Source organism: Chelon labrosus, assembly GCF_963514085.1.
Source record: "Chelon labrosus genome assembly, chromosome: 23".
Lineage (NCBI taxonomy): Eukaryota > Metazoa > Chordata > Actinopteri > Mugiliformes > Mugilidae > Chelon > Chelon labrosus.
In genome coordinates this window covers 15,888,942-15,904,171 of record NC_140356.1, presented here as the reverse complement: position 1 = coordinate 15,904,171, position 15,230 = coordinate 15,888,942, and the positions used below count along the sequence as shown (strand labels likewise).

Sequence of the window (15,230 nt, the reverse complement as noted above, 5' to 3'; positions counted from 1 at the left end):
GGGCTGATAAGGACGCCCGATCAATCTATTGAGCTTTCCTAAGGAGGCCGTCCATCTCTGCACAGGTTTGTTCCTGGCTCACGGGACGCCATTATGCTTGGTCAATCAGCCCGGCAGTTAGGTCAGTCACCCAAGCTGATGTTCAGTTGCCTAGCTATCCAGTCGATTGAAGAGTCTCGCAGTAACTGAACCAGTAGCTGTGTGAAAAAGTCCAGCCAAGAGGGCAGGCGTTTCGCGAAAGCCCTGATGATTTCCAGATGAGAGCCCAGACTGCCTGGCCTGAGAGGAGAGAACACACACATACACACACAAACACACCCACACACATAACAGAAAAGGAGAGTGAGGGAGGATGGAGGGAGGAGGCGACAGAAAAGTGAATGCGGTGAACGAAGGAATGGTCCCGCATATGAAACGATTGCATGTGAGATGTGAAAGGCGGGGGATCTCATTCACCTTTTTGTGATGTTCATTCAAGACTGTGATTGCATCCCTTGAGAGAGATTGACGGGACGAAGGGTGTGCTGATTGTGCGGGAGTAGGTCTGTGTGTGAGGATCAACATGACGCAGTGGTGGGCTTTACTCGTTGTGGTTTACCTGTCCACCCACCGGGCGGCTGCTCAGCACCACAGGAAAGGTAGGAGGACACACCTGCTCGTCTTACTAATGAGTGTAATAAGTAAATAATAAGAATGTAATAACAATGAAAGAAAATAACATGTGCATTGAGAAATATAACGTCCCGCATACGTAGAATTATACAAGCTCACTAGAAAATATGTTTATATGCATATTTGAATATGTAAATATGCTTGCATGTGCATGTTTTTGCTCCTGTGAAAGAATGTGTTTATTTTCTGGGGCTATGGGGAAACTTTGAAGGACACCAACAGATCTTTTCCAATGAAAAGTGACTGGCCTGTTGTTACTGGATCCATTCAAAGAGGAAATTCCTTTCCCAAGCTCACACACAGCTTGAAAATCACAAAGTCACAAGATGCCATAACCAGCTACAGAAGAGTTTAATCATCTCGTTTTCTGGTGAACTTCTGGAGAATCTGTTTTTTTGTTTTTTTGGAGCAAAAAGCCAAGAAGAAAGTTCTGGTCATAAAAGATGCTGAATTCATTTCCTTATTTTGTCACAGCGGAGAAAGCTGTTTTGTGTTTTTGAGCCTGGCCTCAGCTAACTTTAGAAGTTAAGTGCTCAATCACAAGCTGTTAGGTAACCTTCTATGTTTGCTGTTTAGGTGCTGCACAGGTGACACGCACTGCTGGAAACACAGCTGATGAAAGCTAAGAGACTGAACCAAAAATGAAACAAAAAGGAATAAACTGAAATATTCTCAGACTTGCAATTAATGCTAATGCCGTCAAAAAGCTAACCGTTTAGCAGCTGTTAGCCTTGGTGGACCTCCAACTTTATATGAGTTAATTGCAATTTCTTTTAAACTTACCAATCAACTCTGCCATATCTGAAAACTTCTTCTCTTGAACACAGTAATCCAAGCTCCGTCTCGACCCTAACTTAGCAAAACTAGCAATTCACGAGCAAAAGGAGCTGAAAAATGCCTAAACACAGCACAAAGAACCCAGACCTATGCTTTTTTTTTTAACTCAGGAGACAAAAAGTGGATAAAGGCAATAAAACATGAGGCATCTTTAAGAAGAATTTGCGCAGTTTGCTTCCGTGAGCAGCTAGCGCGTAAGGTTTTAACTTGCTATATTTATTTAAGCTAGGCTAAAGCAGTTTGATATTATGCCAACTATGCTGTAGTGAAAATGTGGATAAATTAAAAAGATGTTCAATAACATTAATGTTTTCAGTAACATTCCTGCCTTAGCTAACAAAAGTAGCTCGCTAACACATAGCTAAAATAAGCTAAAATCATAATGTGGCATGAGGAAATCACATGTTTTTAGCTAGCTACAGGCATTTTGTTAGTAATTTAGACCTTGGTTGCATGTATTGCGTTGTCACTACACGCAACTCCTTACACTTTACACATTGTCATTTAAGCCATTGCAAAATAAACTTTATCAAAGTTGACTAGTGCAGTGCCACTCTTTGTTTTCTCATTTAAAAGAGCCAACACCAAAATAAGAGTGGCGATAAACGGTTTAAGCTCACACAGTCTTTGTGAGGGTGGGGGATGGGGGACCAGTGAAAACTGTAGATATGTGACCTTTCTCCTCTATCTCCAGTTATCATCCAGTGTCCCCACTATTCCAACATCCACAGTGTCAAATCCCATCAGCTTCCCTGTCAACGCTACACGACTTGATCTCAGCTTGGCTCCTGGTAGACTGACCTCACAGTGGGAGTACTGAAAACAAAGTCGGTATTTACATTGTAAATAAAGAACGAGCCTTCAAATCTGACTTACGGGAATATTTTAACAATGCAAATACAGAGGATGGGCGGTTTCGGCGAAGACTTTAATCTCCCTCGTGTCCTTTTCACCCTCTTTTACCGTATTCCGGGGGGGATCCAGACATCCGTTTTGTTTTTTTGTTTGTTTTTCCCTCCCTCTCGCTCGTCAAGTCATCCCTCCAGCCAGGAGTACCATTTAGCCCGGCTAATTAATGGATCTTTGTTGTTCCCTCATCTCCTTGCAAGCAGTTAGCGGGAGATTACAAGTTCCCGGCATCTACATAATGACACTGGGGGAAGCCTGCCCGTCCAAACACTGATTGTCTGGAGCGCTGGAAGACGGATGGCTGGGCTTGGAACTAGCAGCCATGTATGCAGGGGAAAGCAGACATGTATAAGGGCATTACATTAAAGCTTCAATTTGAAAATGAGCCTTATGTTGCGTTTGTTTTTCTCTGCATTAACATCGGAAGAATTTAATACAAAATGTTTCGCACTCTGTTGCACATGATGATATTCGGGAGTGATTAAAGTTGTGCTGTCACTTTCACGCTTCATAAAAATTCTTTCTTTACTGTCCCGCATAAACATGGCAGAATAATTACGTAGGTCCTTGGGGAAAGACATCAGTGACTTGTATCATGAGTAGTTTTATTTGTCGTCTAAATTTCATTGTACCATGGATGCCTTTACTTTATATGTAGTCACTGCGACAGACAGTTCTTTTTCTTCACCGTTAAGCACCTTTAATTCGTCTACCAGCCGCCAGCTGTATCATTAACCAACTCACTGTTTACTATATAATGCAATATATTTACTCTCCGCTCTTTTATAGCGTCCAGACACCACCCAGCAGTAAAACGGCATTAGTTGCACCTGCGGCATGTGCGCTATATGCATGTGCATTTGCTAAATATTACAGTCGTTGTGAATTTCCACACCTGTCATTTGTGTGCTGACATAAAATGACAGTATTTCATGAGAGATATCTCAATGCACAGCTCAATATGGGGTAAAGTGACGCATGTGCATTATGTGTGGAGGGGTGAACGCTTGCACAAGATGGAAATCTCAGACCCAACTGCTAATTTTCCTGTGACCCGCCACCTCTGCACCTGTTCCCAGCCCCTTTTGTGTGGATTCCCTCATTTCCTTGCCACGTTGTCTGTTTCTGCTCATCTTCGTGCTGAACCCGAGCTTCCTTCTCGCACTGCAATCCTCTAGTTCATTTTGCCGAGACATTGCACATCTACAGAAGCGATTTTACTGTCTTTTTTTTCTCGCTTAATAAATGTTCTAAGCCTCAGCGCTGATCTACAGCAGAGCAGCGCCAACCACATTAGCAGTAGGCATTGTTCCGAACTACTGTTGCAGCCGAAAACATAAAACACTTACTCCCCAGCATGCCGAAGGACTCTTATGTTACAGAAAACAATGATGGGGAGCGGTGGAGGCCTTTTTATGTAAATTACAGATTATTAATTTTAAATGTAAATCAGCGCTGGGTGGGCCTCCGAGCTGTCGTTTCCCCGCTGCTCCTCCATCCTTTAACAACATAACCCTTGTTCTGATGAGCTCTCTCTCTCTCTCTCTCTCTCTCTCTCTCTCTGTCTCTCTCTCTGTCTCTCTCTCTCTCTCTCTGTCTCCCGGGCGTTGTTTTGTTTACATCGGCGACATCCCACAGAAGCTGCGGTGTCTCTTCAGTATCTAATATGTTTGCACGGGCATGCCTACCCTGCTGTTGACAATGCACGTGAGACTTGCCCAGGTGCTCGTCTCTGGCTACGTATTGATATTTCAATTGAACTCATTCTTGTGGGAGATTCCAACCACAACGAGTTAAAAGAGGAGTGGATGCTTGGCTAACATTGCTCTGATGCAAATAGTAGTAGTAATGAATGCTGAGGTGGCTGCAACGATGGCTGTATAAAAAGATAATATGTGATTATGAGGTGTTTCGCTGCCCCCCGGTGGCCATAAAATTGATAATGCAGCTTTAAAATTGATTTCACGCTGGGTAACACTTACTTTGTCGTCTTCTTAAGGAAACTGTTGCCCATGAAGTTGGAATAAAATAATATGTCATTGGCTACATATTAATATTTCAACTGAACTCATTCTGATGGGAGAGTCCAACTTAACTGTTTACAAGGATGCTAAATAACATCTCATAAAATATAGGCATTATCTGCCCACTGCAGAAGTCAAATCTGCAAATTCCATACTTAATTGGCAACGCTGAATTCAATCAACAGATGAAGACAGGTGACCAAGATGGTTCCACATTTTCAACGTCGCTGCCCCACGCTGATTCTGACTTTGATCATCTTTTCAAACACTTGTTTAAACATTGGATTGCCTTGCTACCTCCATGTTTCTGTCCGTCCCAGAGGCCCGTCACGCCAGCTGATCTTTAGCCCACATAGGGCAAAATGAGTGGATTTATTCCTGCGGCCGATCAGATCAGGCACTCTAGTCGAAAACTACTTGTGATTGGACCAGAATGAGGTTGTTTCATGTAAGAGTAGCTTATGTTGAATTTATAGAAATCAGAAATACACCAATCAGGCATTACATTATGACCACCGTAAATAACATTGACCATCTTGTGACAACTCTGTGTTCTGCTGGGAAACTTTTGGACCTGGCATTCATTGGTGTGGATGTTACTTAGACTGTTTTGGAGCTACACAATATAAGGAAGGTGGTCATAATGTTATGCCTGATTGTTGTGTAGGGGTTTGCTTTATATACTTTTTTAAGCTGCATTACAGGCATCACAGTGAGTTCACTTAACCATGTGTGGAAATGTAGTTTGACAGTTTTGGAATATTCTGGAGGGCAGTCTACTCAGGAAGGCTCCTCGTTTGGCTGGAACAGGCTGGAGAGGTGAAAGGTTTACAATAATATTAGGATTACCTAAATGTACCAAATTTGTGGAATGTGTTATTCTCAAACTTGGAACACAGAGCCCCAGATTTTCTTTACGTTGTGAATGGTGCCTGCATTGTTGAAGCAGTGCCAGAGCTGAGACTGGCAGTCACCCAAGCAGCACGCAGGTACATGGAGGCGGGGGGAGATCAGCCAGTGTATGTGGCTCTGGCTGGCCTCACAACTGCCATAAAGCTAAATGTGTCTGGCCGGCGAGGCTGCGGGCGGTGGTGCTGATCATTACTGAAAAATTGGCGAGGCAGCAATCCATAGACGCCGCTGTAGGGAAGGCGGAGGATTTGTTCCAAAATTCAGATGAAGCCCGGTGTTTACACTGTATACCTCATTAAGATCGGCGTGTGTGATCTGTGTGTTGGCTTACACGCTGAGCCAGGCACTCGATGGCTGCGGAGTATGTAGGGGAGAAAAAAAAGAAAAGAAAAGAGAGTGCAACGTCTGGACAAACTCAGAGGAAGTTTCAGCTTTCAGCGCAAATCAAATTAGCTTTTCCGTTCCCTCTCCTGAAGCAGTGTGTCAACCAAACCGCTTAAATGAGTGGATTTTAAAGAGTCTTTGGCAGCGAAGGCAGACAAACTGTGTAACAAACCATACAGCTCTGAATCCTTACGTGACCCCATCGCCTTCATTTTTATTCCAGCCTCGCTTGGTCTGTTGTTCTCAAATGAGAGTTCTGTTGTTTGATCAGACTTGTTCATAAATCATTGCCAGTTTAAAAAACTTAGACTATGTCTTTTTATCTTTCTTGTTTTTCATTTTAAACCAGTGAACCTGAGGACTCCTCGTTGTGCAGATAAGAGGTTTTGTAGAAGTTGTCTTTACTAAAAGAAAAAAAAAATCCTTGCTGTTTTCACCTTAGGTATTGTTGAGAAAAGATCCATGCTGAATGTCTTGCTGGTTGGTTATGGGCAACACATACATTCTGTGCTAATTAGGAAGAAATTTACTGGTTTGCAAGGACACATTAAACTAAATAATATATTTGCATATTTTTGACAAACCCACAGAGAATTATCGTTCTTGCAGTTACCCTAAATCCCTGTCCACATATAAAGCGGTTTTCAATCAAACATCCATCTCTTTGCAGCTGGCAGTTGGTCGCTAGTGGATGTTCCAGTCTGTGGTCGCCTAGGTAACCCACTTGTGCATTCCCTAGTGAAACAAACAGAACATAAAATTATTTCTAGTGAATAGATTGAGCTAGCTTTTGCTGCCAGCTCAGCAAACCTGCCAGCCTGCTATGAGAATGGGAAATTGTCGTGGGCGGTGTTTCCTTGCCGCAAACATTTTAGGGAACTATAACTTTACTCTATCTGTCGCTTCCACTGGTCGCCGCCTCAAAGTTGAGTTTAGTTCAAGATGATACCCGTTCACTTGCATTGCTAATGTTTTTTTTTGTACCTGTCATGCTATAAAACTATCAGAATTTCGTTATAATGCCTTGCTACATCGCTGCTAGTGGATTTCTGCGCTTTTCTAAAGTTCCACTCATGATTATCTTTTATTTATTTCATTTTTGGCATACACGTTAGTGCACTCTCATTTCTCTGCATTTAACCCATCAAATCGTTCAACCATGTGTTTCGCACAGGTGTACACACTGTTGTGTGAACCGGGAAGCAGTTCCGGGTTAGCGAGTTTGCTAGAGTCACCTTAGTCGTGGACCTTAAGCGGATGCTAACCAGTAACCTCGTGGTCCCAAAGCTGCTTCTGTACCCATAGTTCCCCAAAACCAGCCGCCCAAATTATGGCTCAAACCCACAACCCTGAGATTAAGACTCTCATGCTGTAGCTACGGAGCTAGTCGGGCTTTTTTTATACAAAATAAAAGTTTTGATAAACTGACTGGATGCATACTGCCTCAATCAGCAGACAGAAAAAAAAGATAGCAGCTAGCTAGCTAACAACTTTAGCAGCCAACAGGACAGTTTTTTATTGTCGTTGTTGTTTACGACAAATAGCAAGGAGTGAAATGAAGTTAACAGAGTAGTGGATACTGGGCTAACATTGCTCTGATGCTAAGCTAGCTCAAAGCAGCAACGACTACTGTATAAAATGGTGATATGTTGTGTTAACCAGGTGTTTCGCTGCCACCAAGTGGCCAAAGAATTGGTAACGCAGCTTTAAAATTGATTTCATGCTAGGTTACACTCATTTCACTTTAAAATATATGGAAAAAATACTGCAAACTTTCTTTGTACTCTTCTAAAGTATCAGAGTAAAGTACTTAGTTACTTTCTACCTCTGGATAAGAGGTCTGTGGCCATGTGGAATTGCCTCTGGTTATCACCTCAGTAAATATGGATTTTACTGCATTTTATCATAGAAATGAGGCAGCGGTAATCTGAACGGGAGGGGAGGGGGGGGCTTCATTCCAGCGATGTCTGGGCATCTCCGATTACGGCGGGTCACTGGTCTGCTGCACACATGGACCGTCACTTTGAAATCTGACCAAATGAGGTCATTTGCACCTGCCCCTCCGTAGGCGCAGAAGGAGATATCTCACCTCTGGATGCACTGGCCGCTGCCACTCGTAATATAGGAGCATGTGTGGAGGTCGAAGAGCAATTACCCTCTCCGCAGCTGGAGCCTGATTCTCCCCCACCTGCACAATATTTGAGCAGTAATGAATCCGCGTTTACTCCACCTCTGGCCCACCCACGCGCACGCCACACTGGGTAGCGTGATGTCTAATTTCTTAAATACGAGGGAAGATCCTCTAATCCAATTTCCTGCTCTTGTTTGTTCTAGCTCTCTATCCGTCTGCACATAGGATAAAGCGAGGGACACCTTCGCTGGTCAACCCCACGTTCCAGCACTCGGTGGAAGACGTGAATCTGCTGTTTGAGGTCAGTTCGGCTCTTGTTGACTTTCTTTTGGAAAATGCAGGGAATGTGCAGAAGACCTCTCCAGATCACACATTTCTGGTCAGTCTCCCGCTGAAACACTGTGTGCTGCTGCTAATCATTAGCAGAAGTGTAAAATATGTGTTTACCCAAAGTCTCCCTGACACTAATGATGTCCTCAGCTCGCTTCACGTTTAGATAAATAGTTTGTTGGGGTCGTTTTTAGCGAGGTACAAACTTAGTTGCTCAGTCGTTTGGCAGCATCAATACTTCCTGAAGGTGTTTATTTATTTATTTATTTTTTCTCAACGGGCCTCCAGATCCTGCTGGCTGGAATGCAGATCGGAGACGAGGAGCGCGCCACTCTGATCCCGGACGAGGAGCTGGCCTCCCTGAGGAGTGTGGAGAAGCTGGAAGTCATCTGCGAGGACGTCCTGCCCAAGAGGCTCTCCGAGATCCGGCGCCTGGCGGCCGAGCTGGCCCAGCGGCGCCAGCCTCTCAGCTGGCAGGACTTCGAGCGGACGGTGCTGACGCTGGTGTACACGACCCAGACGCTGGCCCAGGTCACAAGCCAGCACCAGAGAGAGGCGTGGACGGACGCTCTGATCCGTCTGTTCAGAGCCGTCCAGAGAGACCTCGGACCCTCTTGAGGAAGTTTTGAAAATGTATTGATCTCCTGCTCATGATCGCACATGGCTTTCTAACAAGTGTGTTTGACTTTTGCCTTTTTTAACACACCTAGTGTATACGGTATGAGCTGTTATACTTCCAGCTACATTATCCCATTACAGGAGCTGTAGACCAATCAGACATAACATTATGACCACCTTTCTAATATTGTGTAGGCCTTCCTTGTGCCTCAAAAACAGTTGGGACTCATCAGGGAATGGACATGGGCCTTCTGAGGGTGTCCTGTGGAGTCTGGCAACAGATTTTTGTTCGTGGGGGCCTTTGAGGGGAGGGGCCTCTGTGGATCATCCCACAGATACTTAATCAGTTTGGGATCTTGTGAATTTGGAGGCCAGGTCAACACCTTGTGCTGTTCTTCATGTTTTTTTTTTTAGTTGTTCCTAAAGAGTTTTTGTGTGTGTGCTGCTGCCATCAAGGAGTGTCATTGCTATGGGGTGGGGGTGCCTGGTCTGGTCTAGGTGGGTGCTACATGTCTAAGTAACATCCACACCAATGAATGTCAGGTCCAAAAGTTTCCTAGAAGAACACTGAATTGTCACAAGATCTTCTGTCAGTGGTCATAATGTTACGCCTGATCGGTGTAGAGCAAATCATGTTTACCCCCCAAAAAAAGCTCAACTCAGGGTCCACACTCACTTTTTTTTAACCGTATCTTCTGGTTTTCTTTAGCTGACCGAGGTCAGTTAAACCCGGCTACTCTATTCAAGGTGAAACATGAACTTTCTGGAGATCGGTGCAGTTTTAAGGTTCTGCACTTCAGGGGCATACTGCTGAGCACAGTCTGTAAAAAAACAAACAAACAAAAAAAAAAAACCTAAAAGACTGAAACTAAAATATAATCGTAGTATCACAGTAATCCAGCTGAAATCCCATCATTGTGATCAACAGCTTATTTTTAATTTTCGCAAATCCTCCTCCAACTGTCTTTTCTTTTCCAGCTGCAACAACATATCTACGGTCCAAAAAAACAACAACACATTTTTACACATTTACCATCAACCATCTCTTTTTGATTCTTGCTCTTTCTAATGCGGCTTCAGGGCGGCTTTTCTGAGCTGTGTCCTTACCGCAGCCTGCTGCACGAACACAGTCCAACCCTTTAGGGACTGACAACACGAAATGATTCGTTTCACGTTCAACCACCATGTAATTAGCTGTAAATCCCTCATACTGCACGCTAAATTTCAAAAACTGTATTGTTGTTGAGAAAATGATATGCCAAAAGAATAAACTTTGAATATGCTTCTGTTGAGATAACGGTTCAGTTATTCAAGTTTTTGCCGCGAGTACCTTTCAGACGTTTTCTTCATCTACAATAGCTCTATTAGCTTCAGATGATTCTGCGTGTATCACTCCTCTCAGCTCCCCAATATTTGTTTTCTCTCTCCTCTCAGTGCAGCTGTAATAAATTACGTCTGATTATTTGTACATTATGTAAAATGAAATAAAAGCAACGGAGCATCTGAGCTCCGACGGCAGGCCTCGTTAATCAAACGCTCGCAAAAAAAAGTAAAACTTGCTCGTGAAAAGTTGCCCTCTGACTTTTCGCGGTCACGACTCGGAAACGCGTACGCAGTCTGACTTTAAGCGTTAGTTTAGGTGACGGCTCGAGGCGAGGCAGAGTCGACGCCAGCCCCACCGGCGCTGGATGCCTCTAAGTAACTTCGGGAGATTTGCTCGGCTCATTGATTTGCCCGTAAAAGGCCTTTTGGATGAAAACCACTGATTTGTGCTTAAGAGCCTGTTTACATCAATACCCTTGATTGCTCATTTAAGCAACCTGTAAAATGTTTGATGGATGTTTGCTTCGTCTCTCACTCATTTGGGGGAAGTAGGTACTTAATAGGCTTTTGTGCACTCGTCGTGGAGTGCATGGAAAGTACCTGGTTTGTGTTTCCCCCCCCTCCCTCCTTGAGTCGATTAGTTTTACGTTTGCTTCCCCTCCTCTGGCTTTTTTCCCCCAGCCTAGGAGAGGTTCATCATTTCCTGTTAGCAAAATCACAAACTCAGCTGCAGTTTTCTGTCTTCCTTCGGGATGTCGGCATTCGTGCACCGGCACAGATTAAGTGAAAGAAGATGAAGTAGCAACGAGTTTCCTTCTGAAATCGGCCTTTGCCCAGTGTGCACGACTCTAATGAAGATGATGATGATGAGTTTTGGGGATTTTCTCGGTCACTATTTGAGCACAAAGCAGCCGGAGATTTGTTTCATAAAGCAGGCGTCCCAGGCTTAAAGCTTTGTGCTTGTCTTTGCGTTCTGTAAATGCACAATGCAAGATTCATGCAATTTGATTATACGCTGATTGAAGAAGTATAAGAGACCTGCAGCTCTAACATTATGGAGTTTTATAAAAAAGCATCTCCTAATCTCAGTCTTCTGCTCTGAGGTTGTGGTGCAGATTTAATAAGGAACAAATTAAGCTTTTTTGGGGGGATTATTGACTTATCAGCAGGCTCTCCACTCAGAGCGTCGTCCATAAATGTCATTTCTGTGGACTTCTCCGCTGCATAATTCATGTTGAGAGAGCATCACCAAGTGGCTGCAGACGGAAGCATCGCCCTCATCTGAAAGTTGATGTCCTCATAAAGCTTATATTTTTGCCTAATATGATGTCTAGATCCAGATTAATATATAGGTTTTTCACATATACACTGTGTTCTGACCACAACTATTAGGACTTAATAGGCCGTAACTGTAAGGATGAAGAAGTCAAGTTTTCCTCACATGAGTTTATTGGGTATTTGGGTAGTTGCACAAGCAGATTCGAGTCATTCTCCATTGTGAATCGATAAGCCGATGCTCGTTTGGTACACGAGCCAGAATGCTGCACATCTAAAAGGCGACTCTGTTTTAAATATCCTGTTTTCCTAAGAACAATATGTGGAAATATACCAAAAGTCAATCAAATATAGGCCCTGTCCCTGACACGTATTCATTAACAGCGCTGTCCTGTGAGTATGTTAACGTTCAATTAAACTGCAGTGTAATGCATTTGATGTAAAATATATACCGAACAGCCACAACATTATGACCACTGACAGGAGAAGTGAACAACACCGGCCATCTTGTGATGATTCAGTGTTCTGCTGGGAAACTTTTTGGACCTGGCATTCATTGGTGTGGATGTTACTTAGACATGTAGCACCCACCTAGACCAGACCAGGCCGCCCTCGCCCCCCCATAGCAATGACACTCCTTGATGGCAGCAGCCATCCCCAACAGGATGCAGCCTGACACAGACACACACACACAAATGCTTTAGGAACAACTAAAAAAAAACACATGAAGAACAGCACAAAGTGTTGACCTGGCCTCCAAATTCACTTGATCCCAAACTGATCAAGTATCACCTCAAAGGCCCCCCACTAACAAAATTGTGTTGCCAGACACCACAGGACACCCTCAGAGGGTCTATGTCTATTCTCTGAGTCCCAGCTGTTTTGGAGGCACAAGGAAGACCTACACAATATTAGGAAGGTGGTCATAATGTTATGTCTGATTGGTGTACCTTTGACCTATCTTTTAACCTTTTCTGATTTTAACATGATCAATTAGTAGCTCAGTGTGGTCACTAGGTGGCAGCATTTCCAATCTGATCCCTTATCCACAATCAGGATACCAGTCCATGAGTGTTTGCCTTTCATTATTGATTTGTGTCGACGTGGTAAAGGGTAATACATCTCGTGTGTGTGTTTATTCATGCTGGAACACTTGAACACATCACAGAGTGGCCTTCTTGATTTGATTTCTCTCCGCTTTCGGGGTGAGTGTTTGAGGCGGCTTAATTAAGGCCGAATCTCATCGAAACCTGGAAGTCTGTCTTTGCCGGCAGAAATATCGTCAGATCGCCTCCAGCTGAACGCCCAGTTGTTTTAACTCAAGCTTATCAGGCGCATATGTTTCCCCCCCCACAGCTGTCAGGCTGAAGTCTGAAGCAGGCGGAGACGGATGAGACATCACAATGTGTCACTTTCATACGCAAATTAAACAACTCAATGCCTCAACTGTGTTGCTTGTAAGGAGTGCGCTTCAACCTCATAAAAGGAAAACCCTTAAAGTTTTTCTCGGGGAGCCGGTTGGATGATTTGCGGTTCGACTTGACGGATATTATGAGATTCAGGATCTCGTTTTCAGGCATAAAAAAAAAAACTCCAGCCACACCACTGAAAACATTCCTTTGAGAAAAGTCAGTCTCTTTGAAGATTCTTCAACATAATATGTTCATTTTTATTATTTTTTTTATTCCAAGAGGGAATAAAACAGTCCAGATGTAAGTCTACATGTTGGCAGGCGATTTATGAGCTGCAGGCGAAGACGGGGTGAGGTCACCGTCATGTGCCCGTCAGCCACTGCCATGCAAGCATCTTGACTTAGCGATCTGGGAGTTTTCGTAAATCTCTAATAGCAATTAAACTGACACCGCCCTGCATCATCTGGAGGTTTAATCGTGCATCTTCTAGGGGTTCGGTATTATAGGAGTGGATTAGTTGCGGTCATACTTGCAGCCCTGTTATACTAATGTGGTGTGTGTAATAGTAGACAAGCCTAGCAGAGAAAGTGGGCCAACAATGAAAGCTGTACATGGATAGACAGATAGAGGGATGGATAGATGGATATTAGTCAGGGTGTGGGATAGCCAGCTGAGTGGGAGAGCCAGTTACCGCCTCGTGTTCGCTCTGTTTCCAGGAATCACGAAACAGTTTCCTCAAAAACGGCACAACAGCTGGGAGGCTATCTGGAAGAAACAATGCGGTGTGGATCATTACAGCCCCGATCCGTTCAAATCCTTTGAAAATTATCAGTGTTCCTTTTGCTCTTTACACTTTATCTTGACATTCAAATCGCAAGAAACATCTGAGTTCTGGGATACTTCTCAGCTTTCCCACCGAGTGTTTCCTGGGCATAACAGAACCGCTGATAAGCAGACGGGAGAAAGTTGGCAGGACGTGGGACGGAGGCTGACGCTCTCCAAACCCTCCCAAGCTCTTATCGGGGGCTGTAATGAAGAGGTGCTGGATTCACATGGGTGTTGTGGTATGTTGTGTTTCAACACAGCTCCCCGGGTCCCTAACTTGATTTGGCACAATGGAGCACAGCCTCAGGTGGGAGGATTTCATAAAAGATAATGATGCTTTGTTGATGCAACTTGTTTTAATCAAATCATCAGTCTGCAGCTGTGCAAACTGATGTTTTTATATTAACATTGGGTGAAATGATAATGAGTAATGTGAAAGGGGAGCACTCATGATGACATTTTGATCCAACTCGGCTTGATGCAGCAGTTTACCATCTTTAAGATCTTTAAGGGCATTGTTTTAGGTTTTGCAGCCCATAGCTTAACTGATAAGGTTTAGTCACACCAAACTCTCATTCTTGTTTCCAGCTGCAAACAAACAGCTAGCAGCTAGTATAAAAACATGAAGCCAACAAGGAAGTACCAAAAACTGCAGTTCCTCAAATGTCCACTGGAGACTGGCTCCAAAAGCAAAAAGACGTTGAAAAACTAGACAAATGCACAATGTTACAGCAACGTTACAGCAAAAATAAACATGAGCAAAAAAAGAGTTTTGGTCTCCAGAGCTAATGTCCTCATCCCTGACAAATGTTTAGAGGGTGACGTCTTCACGGCTTAAAGGGGAACTACTGTTTTTTACAACCTGGACCTTATTTCTGGCATAAAATACAGTCGTTTACTCACCCATATAACTTTTGTGTAATTTGTAGTCCTTTGGGGCGATATTTAGATCTGCGTATATCCATATAGTGGGAGTGACTGGGGCACCAAAACGCAGCCTCTAAATAACGCATTATTGGCCGAGAAACTTGTTCATTTCACCAATATTTTGTTATCGTACGCTAGTGCTATTCCCCGTTGAGTCCGGAGTTATCTGTTATCATCATCGGGGGTCTGTAGATTGACCTACAGACCCTGCGGCCAATAATGCATTATGTAGAGGCAGCGTTTCGGTGCCCCAGTCACTCCCACTATATGGATATATGCAGATCTAAATATCTCCCGAAGGACTACAAATTACACAAAAGTTATATGGGTGAGTAAACGATCGTATTTTATGCCAGAAATAAGGTCCAAGATGTAAAAACCAGTAGTTCCCCATTAATGTTATGCATAAGTAAAGGCATTATTTCTTTGTAGGTACCATCGCAACTCCACTTCTTTGCCCATTTTTCAGTTAATCTGAGGTTTTGTCAGTCTTTAAATACAGTCCACGGCTGCAACACTGAAAAAGCTCTTTTACCAAACTACTGACACAATTACTGGCTAGCATTTAGCTGCTACAGTTGTCACTGATGGAGACCAAAACAGAGCTAAGGGGAATGAATAATGGACCTACACTCACTGGGCAACTAGAAA

The 15,230-nt window shown here is 43.6% G+C and overlaps 1 protein-coding gene across 1 annotated transcript; it reads left to right on the top strand.

The window, feature by feature from the left end:
• The first annotated feature begins 412 nt into the window (after positions 1-412).
• fam180a (family with sequence similarity 180 member A) lies at positions 413-9,705 on the top strand. Its single transcript, XM_084573025.1, has 3 exons — positions 413-638; positions 8,073-8,170; positions 8,488-9,705. The coding sequence occupies exons 1-3, from the start codon at positions 563-565 to the stop codon at positions 8,815-8,817; spliced, it is 504 nt and encodes a 167-aa protein (XP_084429151.1). The 5' UTR covers positions 413-562; the 3' UTR covers positions 8,818-9,705.
• The last annotated feature ends 5,525 nt before the right edge of the window (positions 9,706-15,230 follow it).